The sequence below is a fragment of the Pelophylax lessonae genome (genome assembly GCF_965119305.1).
Source record: "Pelophylax lessonae genome assembly, chromosome: 3".
In the NCBI taxonomy this organism is placed as follows: domain Eukaryota; kingdom Metazoa; phylum Chordata; class Amphibia; order Anura; family Ranidae; genus Pelophylax; species Pelophylax lessonae.
Genome location: NC_138770.1, coordinates 562,645,051 through 562,663,704, shown reverse-complemented (window position 1 = coordinate 562,663,704; position 18,654 = coordinate 562,645,051). Strand labels below are relative to the sequence as shown.

The 18,654-nt window shown below is 44.4% G+C and overlaps 1 protein-coding gene across 2 annotated transcripts in view; it reads left to right on the top strand.

Moving 5' to 3' along the window:
• Positions 1 to 18,654, top strand: part of RALGAPA2 (Ral GTPase activating protein catalytic subunit alpha 2) — a 685,399-nt gene that overhangs the window by 363,192 nt on the left and 303,553 nt on the right. For both annotated transcript variants that reach the window (XM_082251348.1, XM_082251349.1), the window contains one exon: positions 11,483 to 11,611. In XM_082251348.1, coding sequence (XP_082107474.1) covers positions 11,483 to 11,611 — 129 coding nt within the window. The remainder of the gene's footprint in view (positions 1 to 11,482; positions 11,612 to 18,654) is intronic.

The following is an 18,654-nucleotide window of genomic DNA, read 5'->3' as shown; positions in this document are numbered from 1 at the left end:
GCAATATTGGTGAGTAGTACTTTGCCCTCTGCTGCCTTTTTCTGGGCATTGCTTCAGTTCCTCTTTAACCCAAAACCTAATGCTAAAATGTGACCTAACCTTAACCCCGGAAAACAAAGTGGACCCTTCAATATCCTATCTTCTTCCCAAGTATTGGGGCATTCTGTGAAGGGATTTTTATTTGAAAGCATCTAGACACCCTGCACCAAAAGCAAGCAGGGTTGGATCAAAATGGAATGGATTAAGCATTGCTCCATAGCAATTTTTTTTAAAAAAAAGTAACAAATTGTAAATAACTCCTTATGTCTTTAAAGGCTAATCTGTAAGCAGCAATTTATTATCGGTATCTTCGTGTGTTTTTACACCAATTTTGTTCTTGTATATTAGAGTGAGACATGGCATAAGGCAAACCAAAGTTCAATTAGCCAAAAAAAAAAAAATACAGTGGAAGAGCTTTAACACAGTTTTTTGGTCTGAGGCCTGGTTCACACTGATGCTTTGAATTGCATGACAATGGAACTAACATTGCTTCCGATGGTGCCCTTTCACATCAATGCAGTGCAGCTGTGATGCGACTTTGGGGAAGGCTTCTGTGCTACTTTTGTGCGATTTTGTGGTCCATAGGCTTCAATAGAAACTATTTAAAATTGCATTTACATGCGTTTTTTGATATGATTCGTGCTGATTATTAGGAGCCAGCACTTGCCGGCGTCCTAACAACCAGTGACTAATTCCTGCTGTCAACAGCTGGGATAAGTCATCTGTTAAGGAGCCTGTGATGAAACCACATATTTGGATTGTTTATTTATATCTTGCCTTCGGTGGACCTTGGTACCGAATACCTTTTTCCCCTTCAGCCAGGAGAGCGCTATTTGGCTGGGCAGCCCCTAAGACCCAGATGATCCAAGGCTACTCCTGAAACCTGCGGACATTTCACCTTTTTGGGTAGATTTGGAGACATTCAGCACTCACTGACCGCGACCACTGAACTTATGAACTTATGGAACATTGTAAGTGCTTTGACTCATAGACTATTGTAGGTCGGAGCCGGACAGTCTGCTACTGGGGTCTCCTGCTTTTGTCTGTTTAATAAGGTGTTCTGTGTTTATACGTAGAATGATGTGTAATGTACTTTGTTTTAGCCTTGTTGCTGGCCAGTCTGGTCACCCAGGCTGTTTTAAGTGCTGAGTTAATTAACATGTTAATTATAACATTGTCTATTTCTGGATTCCCATTTACCTATTGTTTCTGTCCAGATAGCTAATAAATTAGCTCAGGTTAATTATGTTTCTGTATACAAATTTCATCTGCATTCGATAATGTAATCAGGCTCACCTGACCTGGTGGGGTATATATTCTGTGTGAGTTTGTTCAATAAAAGTTCCTACTGTACCCTTTATCTAGTTTCAACTGATGTTTGGGTATGTGATTGCTGCGTTGCTTTATTCTTCTTCTATGCTCTCTAGGATTTCGGGAACGATCGACTCAGCGCTCCTGGCGAAAAGGGCTATAATCACAATGTCTCTAGCCGGTTCGGAAAGTGTTTGAAAGTACTGGTATTCAGGATACCAGCATTCTTTACAGAGCCGCCACCCACTGGCTTCCTAATAATAATGAGGCATTTCTGGATCTGGTATTGATTTTGGATATTGATTTAATAAAAAAGGTGTGGGGTTCCCCCCAAATCCATACCAGACCAATGGGTTGAAGAGACTCCATGCATTTTTTTTTTTTTTGGAAAGTGGGGTCCCATGACAGCAGGGATGAGTCGTAGTAAACAAAACATATCAAAATCACATTTCAAAAGCTCACTGCAGCTGCACTAAAAAATCACATTGAAAATTCGATCAAAATAGCACTGCACCATTGTGATCCTAGCCTGAAGAGTCAGCAAAATCTGTGATTCTCTTTCGTTCATTGACTGACCTAGCTCGTTATCTTCTTGACCATTGGGTTATACTGCCCCTGCATGGGGCAGTCCCAGAGGGTATACTCCCACTCTCAGCTATAGGAATTCAATTTTCTTCTGCCTTGTCAGGAGTAAGGACCTAGATTCTTGCTGGGATCTCTGGTCCTGGCAATTTTTCTTTTAAATGGAATTTTTTTCCTATCGTTGTTGTTTTGTTCCTGTGATAATCTACTATCAACTGCCAGACTGGGCAACAGACTGGATAATCTAAATCCAGAGGGTCCCCCCAGTCTTGCCAGTGAGCACGTGCAGGCCCCAGCCCTGCGCTAGGTCGGCTGCAACATAGCCCAACTGGACAGGGGCTGGCCTGCGAGTTAAACATCTCCCGAGGGCATATATGACCTGACCTCAGCCTGAGTTGCAGCGTTCCTCCTGGCCAACAGCCCCCCTATTCCAATGGAGTGGTGGCCTGTCAGGAGTGGTGCCCACCCTGTTTCTGGTATAGTAAGTAGCTGTGCCCCCTCTAACTCTGGAGGTTTTTGGGTGGATATGGGCCCCTCCTTGGGACGGTCAGATCCCTGGGTTCCCCACCTTCTCATGCAGTGACCCCCCTTCTCGGTGGTCCTCTACGGACTTGTAACCCCCCCATCTGCCCACACCATCCCTCCCCCTCCCCTCCCATGGAGTGGCCATACCTTTTTAGATCAGTCTGGGGTGTCGAGCTGGGGGTGGGGGCGGGGGAGTGCACCACTGGCGACCATGTGGCACCGCGCAGGCCCGCCATTTTCTTGAGGCCTTTTGTGCTGTGGCTCAGTGGCCATGTTTGTGTAGCCTCGGTGGCCATTTTATTGTGGTTTTCTCATTGAAAATAGCGGCGGCCATGTTTTTGAAGCTATATGGGTGGTGATTTTGACGGTAGGAGCTCCTCCTCATCCCCTAGTGCTGACTCCTGGATCTTTTTCTTCCTAATCACTGCATGGTGTGCAGATTGCCTGGTTCTGTAAGTGCTTGATCTGTGGTGGTGAGTCTTTTTGTGGGATTTTCTTTTCCTCTCTCTGCTATAGCAGTGGTAGGGCTCTGTGCTGGACCCAGTGGTACCGCCAGAACGTTGTCTCCAGCAGTGTTATACACTTTTTTTTTTTCGTGGGTCCTCCTCTTCTCTAATGGAGTCCCTGGAGCACATTTCCCCACCTGATCTCCTCTCTGAGGCTGCCGGGCCATCCGGGTCCCACAAATCCCTGACTGCACTGATAACGGGCCTGGAGTCCTTAGTGTCCAAGGCGGATTTGGTCCTGGGAAAACGGGCTAGCAAAAAGCGTCCCCCGCCTTCACCTGCTTCATCTGTCTCATCAGATCCTGAATCTGATTCAGCCACCGCAGATGCGAGTTACTCTTCTGGGTCTGCCTCCACACACCCTGCATGCTCAGATAGGGAGGATAGTTTCTCTGCTTCTCTAGCCGCGCATGAATAAGTGTGTCAGTGCGTGAAACTTTAAATATGGAGGATGCGGCTGATGCTGCGTCGGAGGCGGCGGTCTCTTTTGGCCAGGTGCTGAAGAATTGAGGTTTGTCTGAATTGGTGATTCCTACGCTGTAAAAGGCTAAAAAATATACCTCTAGAAAGATCTACCATCGTACTTGGAAGACGTACATTGCGTGGTGTGAATCTCTTGGGATTCACCCTCGCTCCTTTTCCGTGGCTCGGATATTGGCTTTCCTCTAACGGGGGTTTGAGCAGCGCCTGGCTTTGAATGCCATTAAGGGCCAGGTTTCGATCTTAGCGGTTTTCTTTCAACGTCCATTTGCCACATATTCCTTGATGCTTACCTTTATCTTGGGAGTTCGTCACTTGGCTTCTCCAGTGTGGTCTCCATTGCTGCCGTGGGACCTCAATTTGGTGTCGTCTGTTCTTCAGAAACTCCCCTTTGAAAGTCTTCGGGAGGTTACCCTGCTTATGTTGTCCTAGAAGCTGGCCTTTTTGGTGGCTGTTACTTCTGTGTGCTGGGTGTCAGAGCTGGTCCCATTGTCTTGTCGTTCACCTTACCTGGTGGTTCACAGAGATAAGGTGGCTCTTCGTCCCTGTCCATTGTTCCTTCCAAAGTTCGTCTCTAATTTCCTTTGAATGAAGATATTGTGTTGCTTTCCCTATGTCCCAGGGCTAAAACATCCTAAGGAAATTTCCTTGCATTCCCTGGATGTGGTTCGGGCAATCAGGGTGTACATGGCAGCTACGGAGTCTTTTCGGAAGTCAGACTCTCTTTTGTGCTCATGGACGGACCTCACAAAGGGTTATCCTCTTCCTCTGCTACCATTTCCAGATGGATCAGACCGACGGGGGTTCAGGCCTATTCCATCAAGGGTCAGGTTCCTCTTTTCCCTGTCAAGGCGCACTCTTTTAGTGCACCTAGTGCCTCCTGGGCTTTCTGTCACAATGCATTAGGGATGCAGGTTTGCAGGCGGCCACCTGGTCGTTGGTGCATACTTTTCCAATTTTTCTAATAAAGTGGATGTGTTGGTATCTGCGGATGCTTCTTTTGGCTGCAAGGTTTTGCAGGCTGCTGTTTAGAGGACCTGATCCTCTTTGAGGGTGTATTGTTTTTCAGGTGAGCTCCAGTTGTTTATGGTAGAGCTCTATGTTACCTGATTGGCTATAGTTAGCCTTGGGAATTTTTTTCTGATGTTTTTCCCACCCTTCATGTTTCACACTGCTTTGGGACGTCCCAATGGTTAAGATGAATCAGGAGCTGTGTCTTGTCAATGAACGAAAGAGAAAATGGGATTTTTTACTTAACATGAAATCAATTTCTCTACTGTTCATTGACGCACACAGCACCCACCCCTCTGTGGAGTTGGCTTGTAACAAAACTGAGTGCCTATAGCTGAGAGTGGGTGTATACCCCCTTGGACTGCCTATAGCCATAGTCGAGCTTTTTCGTGCCTGTATCCTACTCCTGTAGGGGGCAGTATAACCCAATGGTTTTGGATGGATTTTGGGAAATGGATTTTACGGTAAGTCAAAAATCCAATTTTTTAGAGGAGCTTTTGGGCAGGAAAAAAATGTCTGATGCACATAAACGTGACATTTTCAAGTGCAAATACAGAAAGGTTTCTTCACTGTAAGAGCTGTGAAAATGTGGAATAGACTCCCTCCAAAAGTGATTCTGGCTAGCTCACTAGATTGCTTTAAAAAAGGCCTGGATTCTTTCCTGGGTGTACTTAATATAAGTGGGTACTAATATTTATAGGTAAAGTTGATCCAGGGAATATCCAATTGCCTCCCGGGGGGTTTAGGAAAGAATTTTTTTCCCTGCTGTAGCAAATTGGATCATGCTTTGCTGGGGTTATTTTACCTTCCTCTGGATCAACTGCGGGTATAGGATTGTGTAAATGGGATTGTATGGTTGGATTTTCATTACTGTTTTTTTTTTTTTTTTTTTTATTGGTTGAGACAGATGGACTTATGTCTTTTTTCGACCTGACTATGTAACTATAGGTAAATTGATAGTGAAAAATAAGCAGAGAATGTTTTGGAAAGAGACGCTTATAATCGCTTGTGCAATATGATTTTTATGAAAACAGTGAGGATCACACAATACTCAGCCCTCTAACGATAAGATCCAGCCACAGCACCTCGGCTAAAAATCATTGAGGTAATTGCACCTCTAAAAAAATATTAAATAAGAAATGCAAGTCTGCAATAACTAATAGATATTCAACAAATGGTCAGATCTCATACAAACATGAAATCAAGACATGCGGCTCATATAATCACAGTCCCATATGTGTAGAGTGAAAGATGAAGTGTCAGACAGTTCATGATAAATCATCCACTTAGAGATAAGGAATGTGCCGTCCACCACACCACAAGTGCAGATATCACCGTTCCCAATGGTAATGAACTCACCAGACAGCTGATAAACAGCGCTTAACACCTTATATCACTCTGCAGGCAGTTTAGTAGATGTCCACGGGTGGCAGCAACTCCGTATGAATCCATATGGGGGATAAAAGCAAAATGATCCATAGCGTAATATTGTTAAATACAACTTTTATTAAATGAAAATAAAAAGGATCCACTCACATTTTTAATGCGGTAAAAACGCCTTTCAAAGCATAAGCACACATGAAGGGGGCTAGGGATCAATCTATGATCAGCCTCCAGTCCTCCGCTCATCTGCCCGCCCCGGAGATCAGCGTCACTTCCGGTTAGACGTCTGATGCGGGTACACTCTCCTCGTTGCCGTGCAGCCTACGTCCCGACATGTTTCGTTTTACATGACTACGTTGTAAAAAGCATATGCGCACATAGTGTCTTCCATAAAACATTTATTAAAAATCAAGTAACAAGTGGGCTTTGTAAGCTATAACAAAATTGCACCAAAAAAGTCCCAGGGCAATAAGTTTTAAAACCTGCCTATGGCAATAAAACACAGCAAACAAGTTGCTCTCCCATTAGCAGCAGGCTGTGTGGCCTCTCCGGACTTACCTGACGGTTAGTAAGCGTACATGTTGACGTAGCCACACCCAACGCATTTCGTCAGACGACGGGGGACTGGCTTAGCGTTATTATTTTCTTGCATTTTGTATCACAGATAACTCCAGCCGCTGCTTACCTGTATTATATGTGTTTCAGGGCAGATATGACACTTTGTGGGAACCAGTGACACTAATACAGTAATCAGTGTTAAACACATGCACTGTGACTGTACTAATGGCACTGGCTGGGAAGGGGTGAAACATCTAGGGCGATCAAAGGGTTAACTGTGTGCTTAACCAGTGTTTTTGTGTGATGTATGTGCTGCTTTTTCTAGGAGAAGAGATGGATTTTAGTCCTTGCTTTGCAGGAACACAAAATCCATCCCTTCCCCTTACATAAGCAGAGCTCCGTTCTTAGTGTCTACCAAACAATTGGCGGGCCAATGAGTGCCCCCTGCAGGTGCAAGTGCAGGATCATATATATTTACGTAATCTGGGACATAGCTGCCGCCCTGTAGCAGTAAAACTGCTATAGGATGGTCAGCAAGTGATTAAGAGGATGTGTGAACACACATAGGGCTAGCTATTGAAGTTTCTATAAATGTACCTGACCGTTCAAAGCGTCACTATAAAAACTATATTTTTTTTCACAGGCTCCGAGTTGATGTAGATGAGCTTTTACGTTTAAAATATTGTGTGCTAGAATTTGCCATTTGCTTATTACTTAATGGGTTCAAATAATATATTTTTTGTTTTCATTTCCATGTGCAACAGATGGATGTAAAAGCAGGCAGAGCAAATTTAACAGCATAGCTGTTTGAGTTATTAATCTTCAGATATGCTACATTCTGTCACCTCTTGTAGCCAGGTTTGTTCGAAGCCTTTTATTGTAGCATATGTCAACAGATACGCGTTCCCATCTGCTGCAGATAGTTTGCTGCCTGCAATGCACAGATGAGGGCACAGTACAATACCTAGCTGTGTCAGTAATTACAGGTGTGTGGTGGGGAACCCTCAGCTTTAATCAGCCCCTTAATTATGAAAAAGTTGGGTCTTTTGTTCTCTCTCACACAGCCCCAGCATACTTTTTATGAGGCCCAGCATCCATCTGCTCACTCTCAGAATGTTTACTTTGACTGATATTGACATAAAAATGTATCAAAGGAAGTGATTAAAACCAGTTTACACATTAACCTGAAAGAAGCATTTAGGCCAGTTTGTTTGTCCAGTGAAAACACAATCTGTCGAGATGTCAGAAATAAGATTGTGCATTTAATTTCAGCAGGAGGTGGGGACGTGGATGTCGCCTGCAGAAAGATACACCTTTGGTGTCCATAAAAGCATTCTTTTTTTCTTAATTTTGAAAAGTAGATAGCGAATGTAGGTGAGTAACCAGAACTAATGAGAACCCAGCAACGTACCGTAGTCATCAAATACCACAAGGTCCCATAAGAATGTCTGCAGCAGCAGGGCTGCTTGTGCCTGGCTGTGCTAAACACAAATAATAGGAATAAACAGAATAAACTCGGCCACCTTAGTGTTCCAAAAGGAATGTTCAGTGGTATCAATGTTCGGTTACTGTGCTTATTTTCATTACAGACTATTGTATTTGTGCAACTGTCTTTTAGATAATATCTCAGATTGTCATTGACAGTTTGAGACCCTCCCTAAGCCTTATATAGGCTTGCTGGGGGTTACCCTTTTTACCACTTTAGGAGTATTTAAGGAACATTTAAACCCAAGAACAAAAAGTTATATATTTTACAGCTTACCAGTTGTTAGATGTGGTGGATATGTGAGTTTTATTTTTCTTTTCCTTTTTTTTTTTTTTTTTCAGTTAAAGAACATTTTCGGCAAATACACACCATAGCTGTGGATCTTGCCATGTGTTTTGCCTTCCACCCCGACACGTTATTGTATTCTGAAAGCTGGTTGGTTGCAGTTGCTGTTCAGGTGACAGTTCTCTGCATAGAAATTGCAAGTAGAGAAAAATCTCAGCCAATGCACACCATACAAGCCCAGCGTGGGTGCGGTGTAATGTGGAAGGGGCGTGGCCTGGATTGTTAGGCTGAGGCTGCCTTATCCTATTACATGCTGGGCTTGTATGGTATGCAGTGGCTGAGATTTTTCTCTACTGGTTCTATGGATTATATGGAGTCAGGGTGGACTTCTAGCCTGACCTGCACCCTCATGGGAACACACAGAATGGGGAACATAGATGCTGAAGCGTAGACCCTAAAGTCGGTTTAGGTTCATATAAAATTGCAGATTCAGATTGCAGTTTGCCAAGCTGGATTCTGCCTATGGGTCCACCCCTGAATCGAGTATGGTTCATGTATGTAATTTGTGTGTGGCCAGCTTTACCGTATCTGCTAAACTGCTGAAGTAGTGCAATTTCAAAGCTGCATTCAGTGTGAACCGGGGCTAAATGAGAGTAGTTTGTGAACTTGTAATGTAAATGTAATTAGTATTACTGTAGGACATTACTTTTGTGCTTTAAGTTACATTTTACTTATGATTGGCTATACTGCTGCAGCTGTGGCAGTTTGTAGAATATTCTTTTCCTTATTTAATGTATGTACTAAAAAAGTGAACAGGTGTCAGGTTATCTGAGCACTCTGTTAGGCCTGGTTCACGCCGGATGCAGTGGGACTGTGTTGGGTAGCTATTGCAGCGTAGTATAAATTCATGGACAAAATGCCTTGTCTGCTATGGTCCTGGCTCACACAGTGGTATGCAGGCAATATACCCTGAAAAAACTGGCATCAGCTCAATCTCCTTCCATAGTACATTGTAGACAGAGGCTCTCTAGGATTAGGCTCCATCTGGGTAAAGCATGGCAAAGGGCTATATCCTTTAGAAGGAGACTGAACTGAAGCCAATCTTTGGATTCTTAATACACTGGCAAACATCAACAATGTGCAACTCTATTTTAATACTTGGAGATTTGTAATCAAGTCAGACATGCTCTGTCAGAGTGCAGAAAAACAGAAAGAGGGTGCACCTGCCTAGTGCATTAACTTTTACAACCATTTATTAAGAAGTTTAAATTTGGTTATTGCACTCACAAACAAACATTGGCAAAAGACTCATCTCAAATATCCATGTGAAGAACAGACAGAACCACTATACATGCCTCCTAATGGACTAGGAGTACAATCACCTATGTTACACTTTATAATAAATGAGGTTAAGGGCTCTTTCGCACAGCCTGTCCATCTGACGGACTCTGTTTATCTCACGACAGCTGTTCTCCGCACTGTGTGCAGAGACACAGCTGTCAGTTCCCCATACATCTCTATGGGGGAATCGGATGGGAACGGATTGTCGGTCCGTTCTCATCCGATCCGATCCGCTGGACGGATGGAAAATAGGGATTCCATCCGTCCAGATTTGACAGATCGGATTAGATCGGATGTCAGCGGACATGTTTCCACTGACATCCGATGCCCCATAGGGATGCATGGGGGGACCGGTCCGTTCAGATCCGCCAAAAAAACGGACAGGCGGATCTGAACGGTCCGCCTGTGTGAAAGAGGCCTAAGGGCTCTTTCACACTATCCGTCCGTTGGACGGACTCCATTTATCTCAGCGGTGGATCGATCCGCCGATCCCCCGCTGAGCAGGAGGATGACAGCTGTTCTCCGCGCTGTGTGCGGAGACACAGCTGTCAGTTCCTCATACATCTCTATGAGGGAGTCGGATGGTAACGGACCGTCGGTCCGTTCTCATCCGATCCCCTGGACAGATGGAAAATAGGGTTTCCATCCGTCCAGATTTGACAGATCGGATCGGATGTCAGCGGACATGTCTCCGCTGACATCTGATGCCCCATAGGGATGCATGGGGGGACCGTACAGATCCGCCAAAAAAACGGACAGGCGGATCTGAACAGTCCGCCTGTGTGAAAGGGGCCTAAAAGTTAATGCACTAGGCCCTCTTTCTGTTTTTCCTGTATATGGTGTCTATGGACCATTCCAGTCTGAATAGGGCAGCAGGGTGTAGTGAACACCTGAGACTTTTAGCTCTGTTGATGGACCCAGGATACTTTGAATAGAGAGTGTCCGTTTGCAATTTGAGTACCACACTCAGTTTAGAAGACTGATTGTGCTCTGTCAGAAGACCAGCATCTGTCAGTAATTCAAGCTGGTGGGCTTAGTATGCAGCGGCATTTGAGCAGCACTTTCTCTCATGTTTAGAAAGGTAAGGGACTTTGTTTTTTACTGTAATTCAAATCTCATTGGATTTATCACTGAATAACTGTGACTTTTTTTTAAAATAAATATCTTTATCCATGTGTGTAAGCTTTGTGACTTGAGTCTATGATGGAATGATGATAATTTCCCATCCAGTAAGAATAATGTGAATGGACAGGTGACACAGGATGCTGCAAAAAAGAGATAGATGTGACATCATCTTGGCTACATATGTAATTCACAAGACTGAATTAACAGAATTAAAGTCATTAGGCAGATGAAAAGTCACAGGATCTAATTCTTCCTATCCAAAACATAAAAAAAAAAAAAAGTTTGACTGGATCGCAACTTTAGTACTGCAAAGTGATCGCAGTTATTCTATGAAAGTGTCCCTTTTCCTAGCAGAATAGTAATTCTGAAAATATAGCTTGCCAAATCCCTGAAGCATCTATCCCAGTGATGGCGAACCTTGGCACTCCAGATGTTTTGGAACTACATTTCCCATGATGTTCATGCACTATGCAGTGTAGTTGAGCATCATGAAAAATGTAGTTCCAAAACATCTGGGGTGCCAAGGTTGGCCATCACGGATCTATCCTATACTGAAAATAAAATGTCAGACCAAAAAATCGTGGTTGGGGATCTTAGTACATGGAGAGAATAATGATACAGGAAAGCAAATATTATTTAAAATAAAAAACCTTTTATTTTTTCTGTATTTTATTATGGAGATAATTAGTCAACAGACAGAAGAAACTCAGTTGGTAGTACATTTGTATGAAACTTACTGTATTCTTTTGGGATTTAATGTTTCATTTATTCACACTGCCATTAAAAAGTGCAATTAAAATCAGTCTGTGCAAGTTTTTTATTTTTATTTTTTTATATTTTTTTTTTTCAGGATATTGTGAATACCGTCATAAAGCACTGCTCGTCCAGTTTCTTTTTCCTCAGCTTGCCTGGCTTCACCATGCTGATAGTAGACTTTATCACAGCTGCGGCCAAGGTTCTCAGTACAGACATGTTAGAGGTGAGTATGACAATGCTCTTTGTGCACACTCTCTGGAGAGAGCCTAGTCGCTAACAAGGTTCAGATTTCTCCACTCTAACAGGTGTCAGCTCATTAGTGCAACGTGAAACTGGTCTCCAGGGTAAAGATACCAGGGCAGCTGATGTGTGAAATTGTAGGATAGGATGACACACTTCTTCTGCAGAGGTGTTTCATCAAAGAACTGGAGTTTGACAAATCATATCTTCACTAATATTGTGGCAGGAACTGTGTAGTCTTTGGTTTCACAGCCTCATTAGCTTTGTTCAATAAAAGGGACTGAAAATGCCAAGGTTTAGAAAGGTGCTATTCTGAAGGGCCTGAGGCTGCGGGGCATGTCTGCTGTGTCAGAGGTGACCAGGCTAAAGAAGAAAATGCCATCACACTAAGTGGAAAGTTTTACAGTAATGAGAAAATAACATGGCAAACTTTTTGGGAAAAACAGTTAGATGTTCATTAGTATACAAATGTTGGTTTAAAATGAATGCTATTGGCTGATCCTTAGGTGACCAAATTTATACTTTTTCTTTTTTTTTTTTTTTTGTGAAAACCAGTGAGTTAAAGATTAGTTATCACTGTTTAATCTGCTGTGTAACATAACTATCAGTTTTTTTTTTTTTTTTTACTTTAGTATAAAAGAAAAAAAACAAAGATTGAAAAAAATGTTCTGCCTATCTATTTAACAGTTCTCGGAACTCTTTGAAGAGTTGCAGGCTTTTATAGCGAAAGTGCCCTTTCAAACAAGCCCCACTGCATGTGCAAAGAAATACTCGTCTGTGAGAACACTTTTTTTGGGTCCATATAGAATTACTAGGTTGTAAGGATGTCTTGTATCTCCTGCTTAAGCTCAAAGATAATAAATTGTTAAAAATAGTCATACAAGAGTCCTGTTACTATTATCTGAAATATTTCAAAATTACTTTCTCTTTCGTTCATTGACGGACACAGCTTCTTCATATTCATGACCATAGGGATATACTGCCCCCTGCTGGAATAGGACACTAGGCAGAGAAAAATGCTTGAGCACACCTATTGGGGAGTCCCTGGGGGTATACTCCCACTTCCTGCTATAGGAATTCAGTTTTTTTCTGCCTAGTCAGGAGTAAGGACCTAGTTCCTTGCTGGGATCTCTGGTCCTGACATTTTTTTTTCTTTTTAAATGGAATTTTTTCCTCCTTTTATTATTTTGTTCCTATGAGAATCTACAATTAAGTGCCAGACTGGGCAAAAAACTAGATAATCTAGATCCTTAGGGTCTCCCCAGTCCAGCCAGTGAGCACGTGCAGACCGCAGCTCCACGCTAGGTCGGGCGCGACAAAGCCACACTGTACAGGGGCTGGCCTGCGAGTTAATCGTCTCGCGAGGACGCATTCGAACTAGCTTCGGCCTGAGTCGCAGCGTTTCCTCCTGGCCGACAGCACCCACATTACAATGGAGCGGTGTCCTGTCCTGAGCGGTGCCCATCCTGTTTCAGGTGGGGTAAGTAGCTGCTTTCACTCTACCCCTGGAGGGTTTTGGGATGGACGTGGGCCTCTCCCTGGGAAGGTCGGACCCCCGGGCTCCCCTTCCTCCCAGTTCATGTTCCCCCCACGTCTCAGTGGTCTATTGCAGTCTGTGCCCTCAATCTGCCCCACTTGGGCGGACATACCTTTGTGGATTGAATGGGGTGCTGCATTAGCGATTGAGGGGGGGCGCCACCGGCAACCAAACAATGGATCCTCGGGTGGGAGATGGGCCTGATGGGAGCACCTGCTAGGGCCCCCCTCCCTGTTGTGATAACTTTTTTTTCCAGCCCTGGGACCCCCGGGAGCTGTGTGGTGCCGCGTGGGGCCACCATTTTCTTGTAGCCTTGTCGGCGGCCATGTTTGTGTACCCTCGGTGGCCATTTTCCTATGGTTTCCCATTGCAAATAGCAGCGGCTATGTTTTTAAAGTCAAATGGGTGGTGATTCAGGAGTAGTAAGCCCTTCTTTGGCCTCTAGTGCTGACTCTCAGAGATATTCCTCTTCCTGATCGCCGCATGGTGTGCATATATTTCGGGCTGTGACTACCTGAACAGTGGTGGTGAGCGCCTTGTGGGGTTTTCTCTCCCTCTTTCTGCTATTGCAGCGGTAGTGCTGTGCTGGGCCTTGTTGTGCCGACAGCGCATTGGGGTGTCCCTTGCAGTGTTTTTACACTTTTTTTGTGTGGGTTCCCCTCTCCGTTCATGGAGTCCCTGAAGCATGTTTTTCCACCTGATCCCCTTTCAGAGGCAGTCGGGCCCTCCAAGGGCCCACAACTGACTGCACTGACGGTGGTTCTGGAGTCCCTACTGTCCAAAGTGAATTTGGTCTTGGGAAAACGGGCCAGCAAAAAGCGTCCCCTGCCTTCACCTGTCTCCTCTGTCTCATCAGATCCAGAGTCTGTTTCGGCCCCCGCGGATGTGAGCTGCCCTTCGTGGGTCTGCGTCTACACACCCTGCATGCTCAAATAGTGTGGATGATTCCTCTGTTCCTCTAGCTGCACATGAAAAGGCGCTAGTAGATGCACTGATTGTATCTGTGCAGGAAACCTTACATATGGAAGATGCGACTAACACAGCATCAGAGGTTTGGGTCACCTTTGGCACCCATAGGTCCTCCAAAGCGGCGTTCCCTTTCCTGCTTTCTTTGATGATATTGTCTCATAACAGCGGGGGTGCCCAAAACGCACCTTTTGTAATCCCTTAGCGTTTTGCAATGTGGTACCCTTATGAGGAGTCCCTCTTTAAAAAATGGTCGGTACCCGGAGCTGTCGGATCAGTTGGTCCAAGGGCTACTGTTTGTCTGTGAGGCCTCTTCGGATGCCGCTCCCCTGATTTCTAGACTGTCTGTCTCAGCAGTGGTCCTGCGGTGCATTATCTGGCTGAAATGCTGATCTGCGGACCAGGCTTCTAAGAAAGCCTTGTCTGATCTTCCATTCATGGGGGATCGCCTGTTTGGAGCTTCCTTGGATGACATCATCAAAAGCCTCACAGGGGGGAGAGTACTCTTCTTCCTTAGGCTTCCAAGTGATGTAGAAAAGTAACAAAAGACCAGGCAATACATTTCCAAAAAAGAAGGGAGGGTTAATAACAGTTGCAGCTGGGAAATCATTATTTGTTCAAAGAATGAAAGGCACACAAGCCTTCTTATAACAATTTTTGACCATAGAATTACATGTGGTACACTATGATTGGTTGTCAAAACATACGTCAATGTAATTACCATAAATAAAAAAATAATGGACATCTGCAGTTTCAGACACCTATGTCTGAAACTGTCTGACCTTTATACTAGTAAACTTTCACCCAGTAAACTTGTGACGGTCTTAAAAAAATATTAATATGAAGCAGAGAGGTTATCTAGAGCTCAAGTTTTAGATATAGCTTTGTATGTTATGAAATAATATAGTATACATTACTAAAGACTAATAACTATTGCTTTAATATTAATTATTAATAATGTTGATGATAATTCCACTACTACTATGATAATAATCAAAATAAATTAATAATAATAATTATATTCATAGCATATGCAAATTAATATGAATAATATGAAATTCTACAACACAAGGGTAAGGAGTCCCGTCACAGACAGGGACCCTCATTTGTGGCTCACAAGCGGCCTTTTTATCTTTTTATCCCTCGGGGTCTCAAGACAAGGAATCTAAACCCTTCAGGGCCTCCACTGGGGGGGGGTTCCAAGAATTCTTGGTCGGGCAAACCACAAGTGGGTTCTGCCAGATCTGCAGACACAAATTCCCCTGCATGAAGGGGCACGTTCACCCATATCAGGGGTGGGGGGATGTCTTCGCTGTTTTCCTGATCTGTGGACCTCCCTGATCCAGGACAATTGGGTCCATGAAGTCCTTCACTTCGGCTACAAGATCGAGTTTCGGGCTTACCCTTCGGAAAGGTTCTTCCCTTCCAACCTGCACTTATCCTTAGATCGCTTAAAGGATCTCTATGGGGCAGTGCAAGACTTGTTACTTCAAGGGGTGATTGTTCCGGTTCCGACGTCGGAACGTTTTCAAGGTTTTTCACGCAAACCTGTTTACGGTTCCCAGGAAAGAGGGCAAGGTGCGTCCAATTCTGGCTCTCGAGGCGCTAATCCATTCCCACGGTGGTGGTGTCTCTACATCAAGGGGATTTTCTTGCCTCCATTGACATCAAGGATGCCTACCTTCACATCCCCATATGTGTCACCCATCAGCTCTTCCTCCGCTTTGCCGTGGGCGAGGAGCATTATCAGTTTGTGGTTTTACCCTTTGGTCTCGCTTCCACTCCTTGGGTTCTAGCATTACTGCGTCAGCGGAGGATTGCGATACTGGGGTATCTGGATGATCTGCTTTTGTGAGCAGAGTCTTTGACTGCTCTGTTGGCCAACTTGGAGATTACTCTGCAAATGCTGAGGGAGTTTGGTTGGATTCTGAATCCTCAGAAATTTGCTCTGGTTCCGTCCACGAGCCTGGACTATCTGTCTGACTCTGGCCTTGGCCAGAGTGTTTCTTCCTCTGGAAAAACCTCAAAGTTGCAGGAGGCAATTCGGTTTTTGCTGTCCAGCAGACAGTCATCTCTGCGGCTTGCATGCGGGTGTTGGGCCTAATGGTGTCTACCTTAGAGGCAGTTCCATGTGCACAGTTTCACACGAGATCTCTGCAAAAGGAGATTCTGGTGAAATGGAACAGGGATCCTCAGTCTCTAGACAATCTGATCCTGTTGAGCCGGAGCACGAGGGGGTCCCTGGTTTGGTTGCTTCATTCTGCGGCACTTCTTCAGGGAAAATCATTTCTTCCCCTGTACTGGTTGGTTGTCACCACAGATGGCAGCCTATCCAGGTGGGGAGGCGTCCTCGGCACAGACTGTGCTCAGGGGGTCTGGACTCTAGAAGAGTCCAGGCTCCGATCAATGTACTAGAGCTCAGAGCTATCAGGCTTTGTCTGGATCATTGGACAAGTCATCTCCAGGGGTGTCTAGTACGGATTCAATCGGACAATGCCACGGCTGTAGCCTATGTCAATCACCAAGGGTGCACAAGAAGTGTCCTGGCGGCTCAGGAAGTAACCGGCATTCTAAGGTGGGAAGAATGATTAGTTCCAGCCCTCTCTGCTGTGCTCATTCCAGGATTGGAAAATTGGCAGGCAGACTATCTCAGTCAACAGGTGTTAGACCAAGGAGAATGGTCACTTCTTCCTTAGGTGTTCCATAAGTTATGTCTCCGGTGGGGAACTCCTGAGGGGGCTCTGTTGGCCACTCGCCTCAACAGGAAAGTACAGAGGTTTGTGGCACAGTCTCGAGATCCTCTAGCCGACGCCACAGACACCTTAGTGGCTCCCTAGAGTCAGTATCGTCTGATTTACGCCTTTCCTCCTCTCAAGCTTCTGCCAAGACTCCTGCACAGGATCGAGGCAGAAGGGATTCCGGTCATCCTAGTAGCTCCAGACTGGCCTCGCCGTTCTTGGTACGCCAATCTGGTAAAGCTGGTCGCCGATACTTCTTTGAGACTTCCTTTCTCAAGGGGGAGCCGTTCAACGGGTCCGGCAGCCGCGATGTCTGCCGGGCACCCGGGATCGCTCTCCATGGAGACAGAACGGTGGTCTGCCGATGTAAACCTGGCAGACCGCTGTTCTGTCCGTAATGAGCACTGGGATCCTGTGTACCTCTTATTTAGGAACACAGGTCTCTGTGTTCATCCAGCAAGCCCCCCATACACAGTTAGAAAGCACCCCCTAGGGACATATTTAACCCTTTGATCGCCCTCGGTGTTAACTCCTTTCCTGCCATTGTCAGTACAGTAACAGTGCAAATTTTTAGACCTGATTACTGTAGTATTGTCACTGGTCCCACCCCCTAAAAGTGTCAAAAATGTCATTTAGGTGTGCAATCTGTCCGCTGCAATGTCACAGTCCTGCTAAAAATCTCTGATCGTCCCCATTATTAATAAAAGAAAAAAAATTAAAATGACACAAATCTTTCCCCTAGCTTGTAGACACGATAACTTTTGCGCAAACCAATTAGGATTCACTTATTGGGATTTTTTTTTTTTACCAAAAATGTGTAGCAGAATACATAAAGGCCTAAAATGATGCAAAAATTTGACTTTTAATTTTTTTTTTATTGGTAATGTTTTATAACAGTAAAAAATATAGATTTTTTTTTTTTTGAGAATTGTCAAGTTTCTGTGATGTATAAAAATGAGACCAAGATAAATCATTTCAGAACTTTTTCCACCTTTGATGCGACCTATAAACTAGTTAACAGCTCTGCTTTTTATGTAGTTGCTATACACCTTTTAAATAAACAGAGTGGTTTTATGGTTAATCCCTAGTCCTTATCTGTCCCACTTTTGTGAGAAAGAGTGAACTGAGTGGTGAATGTCCATTGGGTGAGGACATGAAGTTGAGCTGGTCGGGGATCCCTGATATTGGTCTGGCATCATCAGCTGATCCATGAGCGGATGGATTAAGGAAGGAGACCCGTGACTGTGTCTACCCTGATTACCCATATGCTGGTTGAAATTCTACAGCTGGCGAGTGTCCACTGTATGGGGGAAGCAGGAAGATCATCTAACAGCACCTCTATCAGTTGTCTATTTTCCATCACGGGTGTGACCCTCCCCCAATGGCATTGTGTGTCTGTATAGACGGATTTACACTATGTTGCATTTTTCAATGTTTTCTTTTATGCTCCACGAGTGACGGACCATTGGAGGGCTATTTTACCTATAAGTGATCTCCTGCATAAAGCCGCATCTACCCTGCTGAAAAAATTTTACATTTATGATGTGAACAATTACACAAGTTAAGTGACATTTTTTCCTGGGCGCTGCAAACTCTTCTACCTTTTTATTTACTAGAACTGTGTCTGATATGTTTTCAAAAAACACATCTGCAGTCTCAAAAGCATGTGGGAAAATGTGTTATGGTCTGATTAAACCAATTTTGAACTTTTTGGCCATAAATCCAAAAGATGTTTGGCGCAAAACAACACTGCACATCACCAAAAGAACACCATACCCACAGTGA